A 20,148-nucleotide genomic window follows, 5' to 3' on the forward strand; every position below is an offset into this window, starting at 1 on the left:
CTGGATTAGTTCTTTTTTTAAATAACTGTTTCAGTTTTTGTTCTGCTGTAAATGTCCTTCCAGCAGTTTTTACATAAAACCATCAAACATCAGCAGTGGTTGAATTGGTGCAAAACATTTAGCGCGGCGCCGATCCGAGGCGCCGATCCGCGGCCGTCACGTTTCTGGGCTGAACGCCTTCATGAGCGGCTCAAGATGGCGGCCGGTCAGTCTGTTGTATTCGCTCAGGATGTATCGCTCCCTCTGCAGCATCTGCAACAAAAGATCATCATTAATAACCTTCAGCCGGCTGATCGGTGCATTTACCCGTAAAATGTTGGTAAAAACAAACATTTTGGACATGAAAACAATTTAAAAATCAGATTTAGGAGAATATTCCTAATTATTTCTCCTTCCTTAAAGAAGATCCAGGAATGAACAGATTCTCATCTGGAATATTTCTGTCACGGATCACAGGAAGCAACACGCTCCTTAAACATTTCTCTGTTTTAGTTTCAAACCGTTATGAGTAACCATGGTAACTAGGTATCGTTTTTATCACTCAGCAGTTCATTACCATTTCAAGCAACAGCTGAACTTTGACCCTAAATCCCAGAGGAGTTGAAAAGGATGCAGAGTTCAGCCCATCTCCTCCATTCCTCCTGATGGGATTTTATCTCCTACTCCAGCATCTCTGGAACCAGAGCTGGTCTCATCCAGCGAGCTGTTGGCACCAGGCTTCAGTCAGAGGCCTCTTCACATTTGTTGCAAGACTGACTGCTACTGGAGATCCTTCCTGCTCACTGCGTCATCATTCACAGCGACTTTGTGAAGATAATATTTTAACTTCTCTTTGGAATAAAGTATTTTTGAATTGAATAAAAATGATATGGATCAAAGTTTGAATGTAATTCTGAGCTGAACAGAACCGTCTGTTCTGATCTTTACTTCTGATCTGGAGTGATTATAGCGATCAATAAGGCTGGAAACAACAAAATGGCCGCCGGTTGGTGAAGCCTGATGTTGCGGTTAAAGCTGCTGCCTCACCTCGGCCCATTCCTCCTCCGTCTCGTGTCGGTAGCCCAGCAGGTGGCAGATGCCGTGTGCAGTGACGGCCTGCGGACCAGCAGAGTATTAGTGTCTTATAGATAAAAGAAAACTGGCCGAGTACATTTCTACATTAATTTCACATAATTACAAGAATGTAAATGTGCAAGAAAAAAACATTTTCTCAGCTTAAAAGCTTGAATGTAGAATTATTTATGACATTATAACGTCAGAAATTAGGAAATAAAACACTTTAAATTTACTAAAATATAAATTTGTGCATTTGTGAAGAGAAATGCCAAAAGTCCTCTAACATCTGGATATTTTCCAGTGTAGTTGGTAGATCTGGGCTCTTTTCCTGCGCTGAGCGAAATCTTCCAGCTCTGGACTCACCTTGGATCCAGAAAACACCTGAGGCTGTGAGGAGGAAGCTGCTGAAGTCTCAACCTGAGAAATGTTCTGATCCGGGAGAAAACCCGGATTTACCGCTTCCAGTTTGGAAAATATCCAGACGCTGGTCTCATAGATTTACCACCTCAGTCTATCGTTTGCCACAAATGTCTGATTTTATAATCTCCATAAATTTTTGTCAGAAAATTCCAGTTTTTTTCTTGTAAATATGGGAAATTAGTTTCTAATTTTCTCAGCTTATTGGTGTAAATTTGCTCTTAGATTATTTTTTCAGCTGAACATATGAATCTATAGAAAACACTGATAACTCACAGTAAGAGCACCGTGAAGGTCTAGTGATTCTTTTTGGCACTGATTCATCACGAACTCGACCCCCAGGAAGATGTCTCCCAGGTTCAGCTCATCTCTGTGCAGCGGACACGGCAGCTTACCGGGCCTCAGGTCCTGGAAGGACACAGCTGGAAATAACTTCACCTGAACGCTACGGAAAACCTTTACCTGGCACCTGAGTTGGTTCGTTCTTTCATAATTTTGACTTTCAAAGTCATAATTGACAGAAAATGTCACATAATTTCTCTAAGGAGTATTGCTCTAGAACAGGGGTGGGCAACTCCAGGCCTCGAGGGCCGGACTCCTGCAACTTTTAGATGCATCTCCACTTCAACACACCTGAGTCAAATAATGAGGTCATTAGCAGGACTCTGGAGAACCTGACTGCACTTGGGAGGTGATTCAGCTGCTGGATTCAAGTGTGTTGGACCAGGGAGACTTGCAAGAGTTGCAGGACACCGGCCCTCGAGGACCAGGATTGCCCACCCCTGCTCTAGAATCACACAATCGTAACTTTAAAAAAGTCTTTACAGCTAGAAATTATAACTTCTAGTAAGGCTCTTATAGTTTTATATCAAGGCAGACATGGGCTTCCATATGATCCAGATATAGAAATCAGATTTTTGTCTGTTTTCCCACAGTGTGTTTCAATTCAGTATCATATTCTGTGAGCTCACACCCATAAAAATATAAAGTGGCACCAAAATTACACAAATTTTTATGTATTTGAGCCTTTAAAGGGTTTTACTTTAGTGTTTTCATATTAGAATAGGGCTGTGTGCCCCCGGGCCCCTCCTTTGGGAGCGCCACTGATTTCAGGTGTTATTTTTTTGTTTCAACTTCGTTAATTTAAGCTTTAAGCTAATCTCGAATAAAACACCGCACACACATAAACTTTGCTTTCTGTGGTCGCTAGAAGGTTCTGCCACTCTTGGTTCAACAAAGTTTGAGTTTTAAGCGCAGCGACAGTTTTTAAGGTTTTAACGGCCGTTGCTCCTTCATCCCTTTTCCCAGAAAAATGCGGGAATCATCATAGCAACGGAAGACTCCGGGTTTAACTCTCACACAGGAAGTTGGCTTAAAATTTCATTTAAAAAAATCAAAAGTTAAATTATAGTTGTGTCATATATTATTGTTGTTAATATCATTTTAAAGTTAATTCCAGATTAGATGGACTTTGTTTGACAGTAACTCCATCGGTAATGTTACTGCTGTCATATTCATAACTAACGGAATCGGTTACCTCATAAAAAGGGAAGGACAGGACGTCTGTCGGCGCGTTTTTCTTCCTGTAAAGATTGTTGATCTGCTGAATCCTGCGGTTGTCCACGCAGATGATGCCCAGGTCGAACTTCTGGATGCCCAGGATGTGTCTCAGCGTGTCCACGTCCCTGCGCAGCCTGGCGCGGCGGAGAGGAACCACCTTCTGCAGGTTCCGCAGGACTACTCCCATTTTAAACCTAGTAGGAGATGGACGCGGAGCCTCACGGCATGGACGAACCCGAACCGAGCCTTTAGCTTCTGTTAGGAACTAACACTGAGCCTCTCAGTCAAGGAGAACAGCCTCATTCAGATTCAGTCATTCAGAACACAATTCAAGGTGACACCGTGACGCCGGTGCTGAAGTTGGCTTCTGACTTACAACTTCCGGTTTGACACTTGCCTAAAGGGCTAGTTCAACATTTTCCCCAATTCAGAATCTAAATGTTGACAATATTTAGTCTTAAAATGCACTTCATTAAATGTAACAGTATTTTTAGATTTAATGTTCCTTTGAGCTATACATGGTAGATAATTAACTACCACCTGGTGGTTAATTATCAGTTGAATTTGTTTGTATTTAAGTTTCATATGAGTCGTTAGAAGATACATTTGTTTACATTTAAGCTCTATATGAGCTGAGAGACGCGACTCATATAGAAATGTAAAAACTGAAGATAAATAGAAGAAATACTCCAGAGAAACGATAAAGGAGAAGAGAGTGAGACCAATAAGGATTATTTAGCCTCTATTTAGCACAAAGTCTGTCTAGTTTATAAGATTCTTTCGCAGTTCTCACGGGTTGTCCACACCAGAATAAATCCTGTTTTATGATTCTTTAGGGTGCTACATTAAAGGTTCAAATTGTACGTTGAGGAATCTGTGCCTAAAATGGGATAAAGTTCAAGTTTGATCCATCTAAATATTTTGGTTTTCATTATAAGACTTTAGGATTTCAGGCATAAAAACAGTTAAGTTGCATATTTTTAAATGTTTGAGTACATTTATTAGATAATTCAATAAAGTATTGTACAGAATCTTAGTATTCTACAGAAATTAGAATGAATCATGCAAGATCTGACAGACTTCAATATTACTCATTAACTGATTTGTGTTGGTCAATATGTTAAAGTTATTATTTTATGATTTCAAAATGAGATATAATGAATCTGAAGCAAACTTCGGTGTGGTTAAACATGCTTTCTAATTGCTTAAAATTCTCAGTTTACATGTTAAATAAAAACAGAACTATTTTCTTCATTTTTTGATACAAAGCACTCACTTTTCACATTGTGAGACAATAAAAATATATATGTTATATTCTACTCTTTGCTGTTTTGGCTCTAGAGTCACGGAACAGAGTATAGGGCAGCAGAATCGGGGACTGAAAACTTCGTCGGACCGGAGCCGGAAGTGTGAAGTTATTTGAGCGGACCCTGAACGAAAACACAATAAACCCGAGTAAAATTATGGATCGTTTTTATTTCAAGCCTGTATATATTGGATACATATGAAATGTAAGACTTTGGTTCGTATTTCTGATACCCGGAGTAGCGGGAGAAATGAACATCTGGGGCATTTTCTTTAGATTGATTTTTGTCGGAGTTAGCCGATGCTAACAGCAGAGCTACAAACTGTTGCTCAGATCGAACCAGTTGGATCCGGTTACATCCTATAAAGTTGCTTATCTGCGCCATGAATCCGTTTGGAAGTCCGCATGGAGGAGCTTTCCAGGCCCCCAGCAGCTCCGTGAAGTCCGGTCTGTTCCAGGGATTCGGGCAGCAGAATCCCAGCGGATCCCAGGGACAAAGTTTTCTCCAACCTCCTGCCTTCGGACAGCAGTCTGCTGCGCTTCAGCCTGCAGTGCAGGGTGGTTCCATTTTCGGACAACAATCTGTGGTGAACCAGCCTGCCCCTCAGGGTGGCTCCATCTTTGGGCTGCCGTCTGTTGTCAGTCAGCCCGGAGGTCAGGGTGGTTACATCTTCGGACAGCCATCAAATCAGCCAACAGCGCAAAGTGGTTCCATCTTCGGACAGTCATCTGCGGTGAATCAGCCATCAGCTCAGAGTGGGTCCGTTTTCGGACAGCACTCTGTTGTTAATCAGCCTTCAGGACTAAGTGGATCCATTTTCGGACAGACGTCTGTTGTTAATCAGCCCGGCAATCAGAGTGGTTCCATATTCGGACAGCCACCAGCAACAAATCAGCCCGCAGCTCAGGTTGGTCCTGTTTTCGGACAGCAACCTGTTAATCAGAGTGGTTCCGTTTTCGGACAGCCATCCACGGCTACCCAGCCTGCTACTCAGAGTGGTTCCATTTTCGGACAACTATCCGCGGCTAATCAGCCTGCTACTCAGAGTGGTTCCATTTTCGGACAACTATCCGCGGCTAATCAGCCTGCTACTCAGAGTGGTTCCATTTTCGGACAGCCATCCACGGCTACCCAGCCTGCTACTCAGAGTGGTTCCATTTTCGGACAGCCGCCTGCCCAGACCCAGCCTCCCATGAGCAAGGCTCCAGCCTTTGGGCAGCCTCCTGTAGTAACCAGCAGCTCAGCTGCGGCTTTCGGACTCAACCAGAGCTCTGTGTTTGGACAGAGCCCCTCCTTCGTCCAACCCTCTGCGTTCGGTCAGCGTTCAGCTTTGGGAAAGGCCCCTCCTGCTTTCGGGAGCCCTCTCAAACCGTCGAGCTCCACCGCCTCCAACCCCTCATTTGTGCAGCCGGCCTCCAGCTTGTTCAGCGCCCCTCAGAATGTGAACCAGAACCGGGGGTTTGGACCTCCAGAGTTTAGCTTCAAGCCGCCCAACGAGGCCGTGTTCAAACCCATCTTCAGCGGCAGCCCGGAGCCGCCCAGCGGCCGGGGCCCGGCCCCCTCCGGCCCTTCTGCTGGCTTCTCCCAGCCGGCCGCACCCCCCTCTGGCCCAAACCCGCCATCAGGCGGTGGCAGCGATGGCCCTCGGTTCTCCTTCACCAACCCGGCGGCCCCGCCAGGCCCCAGCTCCACGGCAGAGCCGACCACCCCGTCCTCCTTCAGCTTCACCCCGAGCTCCCTGCAGACCCAGCCCTCGCCGTTCTCCTCGTTCAGCAGCCCCCCCGCCTTCGGCAACCCTAAGTCCAAGTTTGGCCCTGAAGATAAGGTGGCCCCGGAGCCCAACTTTGCTCGGCTCAGCAAAGCTGCCAAGAGGAAGGACGACCCGGCCGCCAGCGGCCCCGAGAAGCCGGGCGGCGAGGACGACGCCCCCGCGCCGCTGGACGTCGACTCGCCCAGACACCCCGCCAAGAGGCCGGTGGCGAGGGCCCGGGGCATCGCAGGGGGCCTGTTTCGCCAGGCGATGATCGGGATCCGGAAGGAGCAGAGCAACCCGGTGAGGAGAGAGGCCCCGAAGGAGCCGCTGAGGCCCCCCGCCGCTCTGGGGCCCCCTGCTGGGGGCCCCGCTGAGAGGCCGTCCCTGGTCCTGGAGGAGTCAGAGGAAACTCAGGGAGACGAACCGCCGGCCAAGACTCTCACAGCGCCGGCGCTGAGCAGAGACACTGCAGAGAAACCAGAAGATTCAGGTCAGAATATTAATATTTAATAAAAATAACGGAATTGATCAATACATGATAGGACGGATCAATACTTCTGCCTCAATAACTCCAGATTTTCCCTCAGGGCAGGCTAAGCCTGGCGGGCCACCAGGCTGAGTGTTACTTATTTATTTAAATCTTTCTAAAATGTTTACTTTTTCTAAGACTTTGTAATTATCAGTGATATTTTCAAATTTCCTGTCAACTTCAGACATTTTTTAGCTCAAACACACGACAGACTGCTGGATGAATGAATGAATGGATGAATGAATGAATGGATGAATGAATGAATGGATGAATGAATGAATGGATGAATGAATGAATGGATGGATGAATGAATGGATGAATGAATGAATGGATGAATAACTGCTCTACCTCCCAACCACCGCCTGGTTGGATGAGCAACAACATTAATAATAATAATAATAATGTTTAGACAATAATCAGGATTTAAAACGCTCTTTCTGTAAAACTGTCCAGTTTTTAACCAATTGAAATAATCCTGGTTATTTAAAAACAAATTCTTTGTTTTATTGTCGATATTTTCTACTGTTCTGTACTTTATAAAGCTGCTCATCCACCTCCTTTGCTTTTGCTGCTCCTCTGTCTCCTGTGGCCTAGTTAAAACAAAACGTCTCCCTCCTCTGCAGGCCCGTCTGACCCTTTGACCTCAGCCTCCGAGGCGTTGACCCCTGTGGGCCGTGGGCCCCGCAGGGACAGCATGGACAGCCTGAGCGGAGTGTCTCCCAGCGATCTGACCACCATCATGGTCAGGAACGTCCCTCCAAGCCTCAACAAGAAGGACGTGATCCAGAAGCATTTCGCTCGTTTCGGGAAAGTGGGTAAAATCTTCTGCCGGCCCAACAAGAACCAGGCCGTGGTCCACTTCGACGACCACGTGAGTCGCTGCTCTCACTTCGTCTCAGCTGGTTCTGTGTCGACTCATACATCCGAGTCAGACGTTTCCTCCTGACATGTATGTGGAATCGGGTTTTAATTAGGACAGAAATGATTAATCAATTGTTGAAATAATACATTAGTGATTTATTAATTGTTAACTGACTCTAAAAACGGCCAATTTCTAAAAGAACAACAAACTCAGAGCCGTAATGAAGCCAAAACAGAAAGTAGAAACTGTGGGCTGTTGATGTTCCTGCTGAGCTGCAGGCGTTCAGACGTTCACTAAAGGCTTATAGTTTCTGTATTCTAGGAAGTAAAATGTTTATTATTTAAAAAAGAGTTTAACTTTCTGTTTATTTGTATGTCATATATTTCTAATATTGCATAAAATAAGTTTAAATGATTAAATGAGAAATCTGCAGAATGTTGCAGGTATGTTTTCAGATTAATCACCAGAACAATTGATTAATCGATTATTCTGATGATTAATCGATAGAAGAATCGTTAGTTGTAGCCCTACTCTTAATGATTTATTTTAAACGTTCTTTGTACAAACTGAGTAAAAATCTTACTGGTTTTGTTGGGAGTAGTGATGGTTTTCTGACAGAAACAGGAAACTGCTCAGTGCTGCAGCCTGGTGGTGAAGACGAGCCACAGCAGCCATGCAGTTCATCTCATCTTGTTTTGTCTTTAAGGCTTCGGCTGCTAAAGCGAAGCGGAGAGGGAAGGTTCTGCACCGACACGAGCTGCTGCTGCTCTGGCAGAAGAAGAAACAAAGTGAGCAGAACTTCAGTATTTAAAGCTTAAAGTCCATTTAATGATCCATTGAATTTTAGGTTGTTAAAATTCTTGTGATGTTTATTTATTCGGTCTGACTGAAGCAGGTCTGATTTACTGAACAAAACTGTCTGTTAATTCATCATTTTAACAACTTTTCCACCAAAATATCTGTTAGTTTGATGGTTGAGCTCAATTTCATCGATTTAAAAATGGCCTTGATGATGGTTTGTTTTGGATTGAGGTCATTCAGAGATCAGATTATTGTTATTAATTTGAATAAAAGTGGGTTTATGGAGAGTTTTTGTCTCCTTCAGGTCCTGAAGACAAAGGCAGCAGAGCGCCAGCAGAACCCGACCAAACCGCAGCAGAAAGTCCTAAAGCGGAGGAGCCGAAGCCGGGTTGTTCTCTCAGACGGCCGACCTTGATGCCTCCGGCGCTGGGCGGCCACGCCTCCTTCAGGCAGAGGTAGGTCCGTCTGAACGGATCAGAACTGGTTCCGTCTGGGTTCGGCTGCAGCTCTGCGTCTCGCCTCCTGCAGCTCTCCAGTGAGGAGGCCGTCTCCAGCCAAGCTGCTGCCGTTTGACTCGGAGCCCCATAAGGAGAACGTCGCCGAGTCCCAGGGGTCGGAGCGTCTCGTCCCGTCCTCCCTGGTCCACCTGGTCGGACAGGTCGCCGAGACCGCCGAGGACAAGTACCGTCTCCTGGAGCAGAGAGACAAAGTCCTGCGTCAAGGTGAGGACGATGTCTGTCTGTCTGCTGCAGCTGCAAACGCCTCTGAAAACCTGACAGTCCCGTCCTCCTGTCCCTCAGGACGACCCAAGAGGACGGACCTGGACCTGTCCAAGGTGTTTGTGGGAACGTGTCCGGACATGTGTCCAGAGAAGGAGAGGTACATGAGGGAGACACGGAACCAGCTCAGCGTGTACGAGGTGGTCCAGAACACGGAGGTGGTAAGAACCCGAAACATTCTGCCGGCCGGCATCTGATCCCAGTCCGAACTGATCCAAATAGTTTCTGATCATCTCTTGAAGATTCAGGAGATGTTTCAGTGAAGAACTTTGTCTCTTTCTCTTAAACATTTGTTTCCAGACTCATTTAGCTGTTTAATTTGCACAGTAATGGAAATGTTTGTATTCATATGTGAGTTGATGTTGAAGCCAGACGTCCAGGGATTCCTGTGGAAACCTTCATCCAGAAGGAACTGGTCTGTTCTGCTCCCACCAGGTGGATCATGCAGCTGCTATAAAGGAGTACAGCCGCTCCTCGGCCGACCAGGAGGAGCCTCTTCCTCACGAGCTGCGGCCCCTCCCGGTGCTCAGCATGACCATGGACTACCTGGTGACCCAGATCATGGACCGGGGTCCGGACAGCCACAGAGACTGGTACGACTTTGTGTGGAACCGAACCCGAGGCATTCGCAAGGTAAGCGTCAGAGCGGCGACGTCCAGCAGATTCCTGCACGGCGGCGGTTTGACGGTCCCGCTGTGCTCAGGACATCACCCAGCAGCGGCTCTGCTGCCCCCACACCGTGTCGCTGATCGAGAAATGCACCAGGTTCCACGTTCACTGCGCCCACCACCTCTGCGAGCAGCACATGTCGTCCTTCGACGCCAAGATCAACAACGAGAACATGACCAAGTGTCTGCAGAGTCTGAAGGAAATGTACGAGGATCTGGCGACGCAGCAGACGTTCTGCCCCCTGGAGGCCGAGTTCCGCCAGTACAGCGTCCTGCTGAAGCTCAACGACGGCGACATCCTGCGGTCAGTCGCTCTGAGACCTCAGCCTGCTGCAACGCCGCGGCCTGAAACCAACCGTTATATTAGTAATCCATTACTCTGTTGATTAGGATTAATCAGTTATTCTGACAATCAGTTACTACGATGATTAATTGGCTATTAAGATTATAAAAATTTTCTGCCTGGTTTTTATTGAACCACTTCAGTGTTTTTTATGCAATATTTTAAATGCGTTAAAGATTCAGATAAACAAATAATACAATTCTTTTTTAAATAAGAAAATATTTTTTTTTGCCTAAATAGCGCTCCTTTAGTGAACACTTGAACTTTTGAATCAAAGATGGATCCGCAGCTAAAACACTTTTTGTAACTTGAATAAAAAATATTTATAAAGTTTTTTTAAATCTTAAATTCATAATGTTTATAACTAAAGCTCTGTGTTGTTTTTTCACCAAATTGCCTTTTTTAGTTTTTGTTAATCAATTGCTAATTTAATTGATGATTTAAATAATCATAATTAATCGTTTCCTGAAACAACTGGATCAGAACCGCCTTCAGGTTTCCCCCCGTTCTGACCGATAAGTCCAGGCCGGACGCCGTCGTTCCTCACGGCGTTTTGACGACTTCCTGTCCCCACAGGGAGGTGCAGCAGTTCCGCGACGAGGTCCGGAAGTCTCCGGAGGTGAAGTTTGCGGTTCAAGCCTTCGCGGCCGTCAGCAGCAACAACTTTGTGCGCTTCTTCAAGCTGGTGAAAGGAGCTTCTTACCTGTCCAGCTGCCTGCTGCACCGATACTTCAACCAGGTGGGGAACCAACAGGAAACCTGCTGCTCATCACTTCCTGTTTGATTCTCTGACAAGAGGACGTTCAGTCAGTGCTGGTTTTTGGGTTTTAATCGTCCGGGCTGTGGTTCTGTTTGCAGGTCCGATCGAAGGCTCTGAAGGCCCTGATCACGGCTCACACCTTCGGCACGCGATCCACCCCGTTCCCCGTCGACGACATCGTCCGGATGTTGATGTTCCGCAGCGCGTCTGAAGCAACGGACTTCGTCCAGCAGTACGGCCTCAACGTCAACGACGGGTGAGGCGGCTTGACCTTCACAGAGGCTGTTTGGGTCGCGGTCCGGGTCGGTGAGTCTTTGACGGAGGAACGTTCTGTGCGGTTCTCCTCAGGCTGGTGGAGCTGAGTCGGAACTTCCAGGAGCCGGAGCTCCCGCTTTCCCTGAAGAGGTCAGAGGTCATCCTGTCCAAGAAGGCGCCGCTGATCGGGGAGGTGGTGAACGGAGGTCGGGTCCCCGACCCGCCACAGCACCGTCCCGTCTGCAGCTTCGACTCCTACAACAGATACAGAGGAGACGGGCTGCTGGCGGAGCCCGGCTACGGATACGTTAACCCCCGAGGCGCCGGGGCCGCACAGACTGGTACTTCCTGCTCACTTCCTGCTCACTTCCTGGTTCTGATTCTCAATATCTCAGTCAGGCAAAAGGTTAATCTATGTAACTTTCCCAGGATTTGCTCTTTAATTTTGGTTTTCTAATTTATTGATTCACCGTTTTGGCCCCATCGATTCGTTATCAGCTCGTGTTTCTGATGAAACAGAAACTGGGTCAGGAAGTCCAGTAAGACGTTAAGAAAGTTCACCATCCGACTGGATTCATGGCTCGTCTAAGACAATTTAGCATTTTTTTGTTTTTTTTTTCCTCTTCAAATAAATCAGTTTTTTGGGACGAAACAGGAAAAAAAAAAAGTTTGAAAACCTTCATAAGTTTAAGACGGTTTAATTTTTTCTGTCATAATTCCATAAGTAATTCTGCATTAAATGAATGCTGATCGGTTCAGAACGGTAAATCACGTGAATGTTTTCTGGTTCTAGCTGACAGCGTTGTGGTTTCCTCCCCGCCGCACGTCGAGGCGCCGCCGCCACCGCCGGTCATCGTTCCCGACGCTCCGGCTGAGACCGGAGAGCCGTTCCCGCCGGCGGCTCCCATCTTCCAGCCGATCGCTCCGCCTGAACCCACCAAACCTCCATCACCTCCACCCAAACCCCAGCCGCTCTACAGCGAGGAGGTGGGAGGCAGCCGGCAGACTCTGCCGTCCGCCATCTTGGTTCTGTGCTGACGTTCTGCTGCGTTGTGTTCCAGGATGTCCTGGCGGCGGCGGAGGCGCTGCTGGAAGAAGTGGTGGAGGGCGAAGTCAGAGCGCTCGCTGACGGAGGCGCCAGCTACGCCAGAGCAGCCCTGCGGTAAGCTAGCGCTTGGCGTTTGGTTCTGTGCGTCAGGCGGACGCTTCGATGATCTGTGATGGTGTTCACACAGGGAGAGCGAGGCACAGCTGGAGGTTGTGGTGCAGGAGGTGTTGGAGCAGATGATGACGGAGGTTTCAGCGTCAGAGATCCAGCTGGAGCAGGAGCGGCTGGCTGAGGAGCGACGCAGACTGGAGGAGGCCAGGTCGGTTCCCACAATGCACTGCAGGTCCCAACCCGACCTCCATCAGGACAGGGGGACCCCGCTGGATGTTTCTACGTTTTCCGCTCTGTGTCCATGTTTCTGTGTTTCCTCTGCGTCTCAGGCGCCGTCAGGAGCGCCAAGCCTTCCTGGCTCAGTTCAGCTGCTCGCTCTGCTCAGAGGTCGTCCAGCAGGTCGTCGCTGAAGTCGTGAGGGAAACCGCCGCCGCCGAGATCCAGTAAGACTTCCTGAACCCGTTTGATAGACTGAAGACGTGGTGAAAATAAAGTACACCCCTGGTTTAGTTCAGGTTTTTAGGACATCTGAAGACCAGCAGTGGGATTTTCAATCCAAAAACAGTTTTTCTGTTGAATGACTGAATAAATCGACGTTATATGAGGATTATTAACAGCAGGAATATTTCTGGGTTTTAATCTGTTCTTCCTCCATCAGATTGGATCAAAGTTTTTCTATCCGTTCATCTTTCTGATCCTTCATGGAGCTTCTGTAGAAATGTGGAGGCTCACATTAGCGTTAGCTGCTACGTGTTGAGATGCTATTTCAGGCTTGAATAGCTTAGCTCATATGCTAACTCCTTTTAGTACAACTTAGTTGTTTTTTTTTTTTTTTACACTTTTTAACTTTGTTTTCATCCATTTAGATCCTAAAAGATGCAAAATTTTCTTTCTTTCCATCATAACTGATCAGGTTCTGATTAGAGCCGTTGGAACCGGCGGTAGAATCGTCTCGCTCAGATTTCACTTTTCCGTTTGTTGGATCTTTGAGCCGTTTTGTTTTTCCAGGGTGGCTGTGGATGAGCAAGCCGAGCGTCTGGCCCGATGCAGCGATCAGATCTGCAGCAGCCTGATCGAGGAGACGTTGGCTGCAGACGTCGCTCAGCTAGCAGAGGATGTTCTGGAGGCTCAGCTGGAACGGATCCATAAGTTCATCAAAAGGTTGAAACGGATCAGAACGTCAGCGTAGAACCTGGATGAGTTTGGGCCTAGTTAAAGTTTTGCGTGAACCTCCAGGTGGAGCGATGTGGTCGCCGTCCGCCGCCAGCTGAAGCGTCAGATGAGGAGTTTCCCTGCGGCGCCGTGCTGCGTGGATCCTCGCTTCAAGCTGCGGGCCCTGGCCCCCAGCGCCCCCCAGAGGCCCTCCATGGCGGACCTGGCTCGGGGCCTGGTGGACCTGGGGAACGCCGGCGTGTTGACCGTGTCCAGCACCAGGTGGGTCCGTCCCGGCCTCGCCTTGCTGCGCCGCGGAGCGAGGCGAAGCTAAAACGGGTCTCCTGTTTGTTCAGGTTGCTGCGGATGCGCCGCGGCGCCGTCCACCAGATGAGGGTCCAGTCCTTCTACCAGCAGCTGCTGGAGTGAGTCCGGGTCCAATCGCGCCAAGAATCGGGTCCTGAAGCAGAACTTTGACCCGGTTCTGGTGTTTCTCTCAGGGAGACGTGCTGGAAGCCGTTGGATCTGCCGGCGCTGGCCACGGAAAACGTCCCGAACCCGACGGACCGGATCTTCTGGAAGGTTCTGCTGCTGCTGCCCAGCGAACGGGAGGCCGGCCCGGCGGACCGGTGAGCAGGCCGGGCGGAACCGACCGATTAGTGATTGATTCATCTGTCAATCAGTCGGGACGATTGATCGGTTATTTTATCAATTACTCTGATGATTGATTATTAAATTCTGATGATTAATCGATGATTATTCTATCGATTATTTAGACAATTAATGGATTTTTTATCAATTGTTTTGACAGTCGCTAAAATTTAATATTCTATTGATTATTCTGACAATCAGTTTTTATTATGATTAAGTATTCTGTTAATTAATCGATTATTATGAAGATTAATCAAGATGAATAATTCGGTTTCATTGCTGCTCTGATTCTGTTCTTGTTTTTGTATCATCTGTAAACTCAACAATTAATCAATTTCCTAAATTATTTGACAATAATTTAAAGAATCCATTAATCATGATTGATTGTTTCAATACACGATAGTCCAAATATTCATTTATTGTGACATACTTTAGAGAAAATCTCTTAAGGCTGCAGAACCTCAGCATAATGCTGCCACCGCCGTGTTTCAGTGTTGGGACTGAAAACATCAGTTTATCCAGACAGGAGAAAAAATCCCACCAATCCAAACAGTTTTTAAAATCAAGCTAAAATCAAAGCAGACGTTCTGAATGAACCCGTTTGCTGCTGTCTGTGCTCAGGGTTCTGTCGGACTGGCTGGAGGTGAAACTCGGCGCCGACTCGGAGTCGGAGGAGCAGAGAGACGGGACGCTGAGGACGCTGCGTGTCTCCAACAGCCTGCAGGACAACGGACACAGAACTCACAAAGTCCACGTCACAGTGAAGGTCAGGTTAAAGGTCAGGGAGGAGGAGCTGGAAGGTGGAGATCAACTTTGTTCCCAGAGTCATTTTCTAAATTTATAGATTATTTTCAGTTGATTCCAAAGAAGAAAAACTGAATGAAACCTGGTTTTGCTCTTTAGAGCAGCAGATTGTAGTCGTGTCAGATTCCTGTGATCGGAGCGACCCGGCTCTGCTGAGCTTTCCTCCGTCTCTCCAGGCGTCCAGAGGTCCGCTGACCGACGCCAGCCTGTCTGGAGCGGAGGAGCGCTGCGAGCTGCGCGGCGCCGCGGCCATCATGATGCTGCTGCCCCTCCTGCAGGCGGAGCAGGCGGAGCAGGACGTCCCTCTGCTCTCCGCCCTGCTGCAGCTCAAACAGTTGCAGCAGATCAGCAGCTGGAACTGCCCGCTGCCGCTGGTGGTCCTGGTGCCATGGCAACGGGGCGCTGCGGACGCCGAGAGGCTGGAAGAAGGTGATTCCTGGGAGATGACCCGCCATCGCTCCATCTGTTCACCCGTCTGCAACAGTCAGGGATCCGTCCAGTTCAGGGCTGAAACGATTAATCGTGATTAATCAGTTACTGAAATAATCATCAAATAATTTAGTAATCGATAAATTAATTGGAGACTTTGCTGGAAAAATGAAAACACTGAGAGCAGCAATAAGCAAAACTTAAAAACATTTTTTGTCTTAAAAAATTTTAGGCACCTTTTATTATCAATTATTAATCAGTTTATCCAAAAAATAATCAATAGATCAATCCTGCAGTATTGTTGTTTTTCACATGTTGATTTTTTAACTGCAGATTCTCCGAATGATCAGATGTTCAATAAATGTTTAAAGGAAATTAATTATTTATTCATTTGAATCTTTTTATCTCATTATCAGAATAATCAATAATTCTGACATTTAATGAATTATTCTGATGGTTAATTAATAAAAGGAGGCTGTTGCTGCATTTTAGGCAATAAAATGTTGATTTTCTTATTTAAAAAATGAATTTAAATATTTATTTTAGTCTTTTAATGTTTTTCTAATATTGTGTGGAAAAAAGTTAAGTGGTGAAAAAGAAACTTGGAGAAGGAGAAATTATTTTCTCGTCAAACTAAATCAGTGGAGCCCAAAGTGGGTCCCTGAGGCCCCTGAGGGCCCAGAGGCCCCTGAGGGCCCGGCATCCTGCAGGTTCTGGTCTCTCCCTGGTTTAACTCACCGGATCCAATGATGGATCATTAGAGGCTGAAGGAGAACATGGACCTGCTGAAAGGTTGTTGGTACCAGGGAGAGAGAGAACTAGAACCTGCAGGACGCCGGAACCTCAGGGGCCTCCAGGACCCACTTTGGGCCCCCTGAACTAGATCAATGCTTGTTTGCGGTCCTGTTCCGGTCCGGTTCTGGTCCCGGTCCTGTTCCGGTCCGGTTCTGGTTGATTGGCCTGCTTGTCGTCATGGTTCTGGTCCGGTCCGGTCCCTGCCTGCTTGTCATCATGGTTCTGTGTCTCTCAGCCCTGCAGCTCCAGGCTCTGATGGAGGAAGAGTTAATCTCAGACTTCCTGCTCGTCTTCATCCCAGACTCCACCAGCGACCTGCAGGGATCCCAGCAGGTAGAACCTAAAAGTCCTGCAGCGTTTCGGACCCGGACCTCCGGCTGCACCGTTTCTCCACCGGTTCTTCTCTCTGTCTCTGAGCAGCTGACCCGGGCCGTCCGCTGGCTGCTGGCCCGCCGCCCTCTGACCCCGCCGCTGTCCTGCCGGCCGCTGGTCCAGCTGGTCGAAGCCGCGCTGAGCCAGGAGTTCTGCCCCAGAGTTTACTCAAACCGGCAGAACCGGGCCGCCGCCCGGCTGCCCTGCCAGGGCCCGGCGCCGGCGGTCCGGCTGTACAACGCCGTCCTTGCCCACGTGGCGGACAGAGTGGCGTCCCCGGAGCTGAGCTGCCTGTCATGGCCGCCTGCCGAGTTCAGCGAGCCGGAGACCCGAGAGTTCATCCCTCACCTGGGCTGGAACTCGCCGCTGCAGCTGGGCTGGCTGAGGACGGCGCTGCTCGGCCTGCAGCTGCCGGAGTGGGAGGAGCTTCCTGCTGCAGGTGGGACCAGACTGGAACCATTGATCCTGATTAATCGATTATTGAAGTGATCGCCAACTAGTTCAGTAATCAGTGAATCGTTAACTGGATTATACAAACTCTTAAAAAACAATAATCCCAGATTAACCGTTTGCTGTTTCACATGTTGGTTTCAGGATTTTAGACTTTAAATGAACATTTATTTTTATTTGCATTCTTATGTATCTATAAAATAATTTGAAAGAATTACATGATAAATCTGCAGAATGTGGCAGCTTTTTTATTCAATTAATCAATTGATCGTCAGAATAACTGATAGTCTAATTGTTTACTAATATAATGATTATCTGCAGTAGAGTGTGGATGAGGTCAGAGGTCAGGTTTAGGGTCACTAACTCTTCCTCCTCCTGTCAGACTCCTGGCCTGATCTCTGCGCCTCCATCTTTCGTTACGCCGCTCACATCCCAACTTCACGCCACAGTCAGCCGCTCCTCATGTCCCGGCTGGAGAACCTTCTGGAGCGGGTCCGACTGACGCCTCCACTCAGCCGGCGCCCCAGGCCCGGACTGACCCGGGGCGGCATCGGCCCGGGGCCGGCCTGCAGCCTGATTCCCTGGGACGACGTCGTCCTCATCTTCATCGACCACAAGCTGAAGGACTGGCAGCCAACTGGACCGCCTGCTGCTCCAGGTACCACCTCCAGAACCACCAGAACCTCCTGGAGGTTCTGTCTCTACTCTGCTTCTAGACACAATCGTCTTCATCACTAATAACCATCAATAATGATAATAACCAGTAATCATCATCTTCATCAATAATCCTGCAGATTTTCTGAAGCTCTTTCAGTTAACTGGTTTTACTGGAATATATTTTAATGCTCCTCAACTCTGACCTTTGACCCCACCTCCTCTCTCTCTTGTTAAACTGACAAGAAATTAATCAGGAAGTTTCATCAGTGATTTATTTCCTACTCCAAGTTTCCCAACATAACCTCTGCTGTTGCTCTAATTGTTGCTGTTGCTCTAATTGTTGCTGTTGCTCTAATTGTTGCTGTTGCTCTAATTGTTGCTGTTGCTCTAATTGTTGCTGTTGCTCTAATTGTTGCTGTTGCTCTAATTGTTGCTGTTGCTCTAATTGTTGCTCTCTGCTCCAGACTCGCTGACGGCGGACGGAGAGGTTCTGGTTTTCTTCCCCAGCGGTTCCCTGGACGGGTTCCAGCCTCCGGCTGAGTGGGTTCTGGCCGTGGATCGGACCCACAGGGAGACGCAGCAGGAGGAAGAGGAGGGGTGAGGAAGATGTTTCCTGGTTTCTCTTGCGGCTCCTGACGCCTCGGCTGGTTTGATCTGATCTGGACTCGGTCGTTTGGACCTCAGTGTTTCTGAACATCAGGAGTGTTAAAGTTTGTCCAGATGGAGACGTTTTATTTTTAAATTATAAATGAATATTTTCTTACAGTAGAAAATGATTCCATCCATTCATTCCATTCCAGGCTTTAACTCTGAAGCACCAAAATCTGTTTTGATTCAACTTGGTAAAGAAACAGGAAATGATTTTGCTGAGACCAAAATCCTGCTGAGAAAAAACATTTATTTCTCACTGAGCTCAAAACAACTTCAGCTTTTTATTTATGATTTCTGCTTCCCTTTCTGACTTTATTTGTTTCATTAAAGTATTAAATAAATATATTAAATGTTTAGGTAGGAAATAAAGAAAGTAACATTTTTGAACAGCACTGCTGCTGAAAAGAAAAGTTTTTAATTCTGCTGATTGATTTTATTTTTATAAAAATTAAAGCTAAACTTTAATTTTCCTGTGTTTTTGCTGTCAGATGGGCTCCGGCCCCCAGCGCTCTGCGTTCGGCTCCGGCCCTGAGGCAGAAGTTGTTCCACAGCCAGGTGGAGGCCCCTGGGGCCCCTGAGGACCCCGGGGCCCCAGCGCCTCGCCTGGATATCACACACACTCCCAGCGCGGAGGAGCTGCTGGCCCACAGAGTTCTGCAGAACCTGGAGGAGGAGAAGGCCGAGAGCAGGAGGTAGTCATGAAGACACTCTGGTTCTGGTTCTGGTTCGGTTGACTCTTTAGTTTTTAGTTTCCGACCTTGTCAGAACAGCAAGACCTTCCAGGAGGTTCTGTTTGGGTTTCCTGGTTCTAATCTGGTCGGATTAATCCGTGGATTAAAACGTTTATTCCTGAATCTCCTCTGATCTCCTCCATGTTATCAGTTCTGTCGTCATGGTAACGCTTTCTCTCCTCAGGAGTCTGGAGCAGCTGCAGCGCTGGCTGGACGGCGACCCGTTGGACCACCTGGCGACCCCGCTCTTCATCCCGTCCTCCACCCTGCTGTCCTCTCCGTCCACCATGCGGGTCTCTGCGCCCGCCGCCGCCGTCGCGCAGGTTCCCTCTTCTTCTTCTCTGGTCACGTTGCACACATCTTTAATATTTCATGGTTGATTTTTAAGTTTGTTGTCGTTTTGGTTTCCCAGAAACTGGAGACGGAGGAGCGAGTGGACGGAGCGTCCCGGTCCAGAGCGTCTGGGTCCGGAGCGTCCCGGTCCGGGGTGTCCGGGTCCGGAGCGTCCCGGTCCGCGGCGCCACCCGTCCCTCTGGCCCAGAGGCTGCAGGCGCTGCAGCAGCAGATCGTGGCGAGCAGAGAAGAAGAACAGACTTGCAGGCTGAAGCTCAGCGCCCTGCTGAGCATCGTGGACGACTGAAGATGATGAAGATGATGAAGATGGATTTTTATTATCAGAAGAACTAAAATCAGGACTTTTATAAATATTTAGTTTTGTAGAGTCGGGTTCTTCTTGTCTTGGACTCCGATGATAAATAATGTGTTGAAATCGTTTTATTTTCATTCTGTTCTAATATTAAATAAATATTTTCATGTAAAACCTTCAGCTTGTTTGTGATTAAATCCTGGAGGAAGTCGAGGATCTGATTGGACGGCTCGGCTGTAGCCCCGCCCCCGTGCAGCTGAAGGCTGCTGGGAGACGCGGTTTCATCTGCAGAGCAGGAGCCGGCAGGTGTTCTGGTTCTGGAGAGTCCGGTTCTGCAGACTGAAGACGTGAGTATTTCACTTTTTACTCTGAATTTGACTGTTCTGGACCAGAACCGGGTCATGTGGTTCCCTCAGGCAGGAAATAAATTTAATTTGAAGAAATATTGTTTCTGTAATCTTATGTAAATGATTCAGATTTGACATAAGACTGAATATTGTAATAATGTTTTAAAGCCATTTAAATTAAAACTTGGTTTTAATTGTTATTTAAAATATTTTA

General features: G+C 47.7%; 2 protein-coding genes across 3 annotated transcripts; one reads left to right on the forward strand and one right to left on the reverse strand.

Moving 5' to 3' along the window:
* Position 1: 1 nt before the first annotated feature.
* Positions 2-3,408, reverse strand: ybey (ybeY metalloendoribonuclease). The gene is made up of 4 exons (XM_028022452.1): positions 3,011-3,408; positions 1,750-1,881; positions 1,027-1,095; positions 2-252 (listed from the first exon to the last, which is right to left on the reverse strand). Exons 1-4 carry the CDS (start codon positions 3,218-3,220, stop codon positions 157-159), a joined length of 507 nt encoding a protein of 168 aa, XP_027878253.1. The 5' UTR covers positions 3,221-3,408; the 3' UTR covers positions 2-156.
* A 998-nt stretch (positions 3,409-4,406) lies between these two features.
* Positions 4,407-19,767, forward strand: mcm3ap (minichromosome maintenance complex component 3 associated protein). 2 transcript variants are annotated; one of them, XM_028022450.1, is made up of 29 exons: positions 4,407-5,447; positions 5,499-6,583; positions 7,246-7,493; positions 8,191-8,272; positions 8,590-8,740; positions 8,814-9,007; positions 9,086-9,225; positions 9,500-9,697; positions 9,768-10,036; positions 10,652-10,814; positions 10,934-11,091; positions 11,184-11,431; positions 11,884-12,077; positions 12,152-12,252; positions 12,326-12,457; positions 12,579-12,692; positions 13,258-13,410; positions 13,486-13,683; positions 13,758-13,826; positions 13,902-14,030; positions 14,674-14,818; positions 15,033-15,285; positions 16,316-16,413; positions 16,501-16,891; positions 17,285-17,560; positions 18,024-18,156; positions 18,699-18,902; positions 19,126-19,264; positions 19,354-19,767. In XM_028022450.1, the coding sequence occupies exons 1-29, from the start codon at positions 4,723-4,725 to the stop codon at positions 19,579-19,581; spliced, it is 6,618 nt and encodes a 2,205-aa protein (XP_027878251.1). In that variant the 5' UTR covers positions 4,407-4,722; the 3' UTR covers positions 19,582-19,767. The 2 variants fall into 2 exon arrangements, with proteins under 2 accessions (XP_027878251.1, XP_027878250.1); XM_028022449.1 differs by having other exon boundaries at positions 4,407-6,583.
* The last annotated feature ends 381 nt before the right edge of the window (positions 19,768-20,148 follow it).

The sequence above is a fragment of the Xiphophorus couchianus genome, chromosome 7 (genome assembly GCF_001444195.1).
Source record: "Xiphophorus couchianus chromosome 7, X_couchianus-1.0, whole genome shotgun sequence".
Classification (NCBI taxonomy): Eukaryota; Metazoa; Chordata; class Actinopteri; order Cyprinodontiformes; family Poeciliidae; genus Xiphophorus; species Xiphophorus couchianus.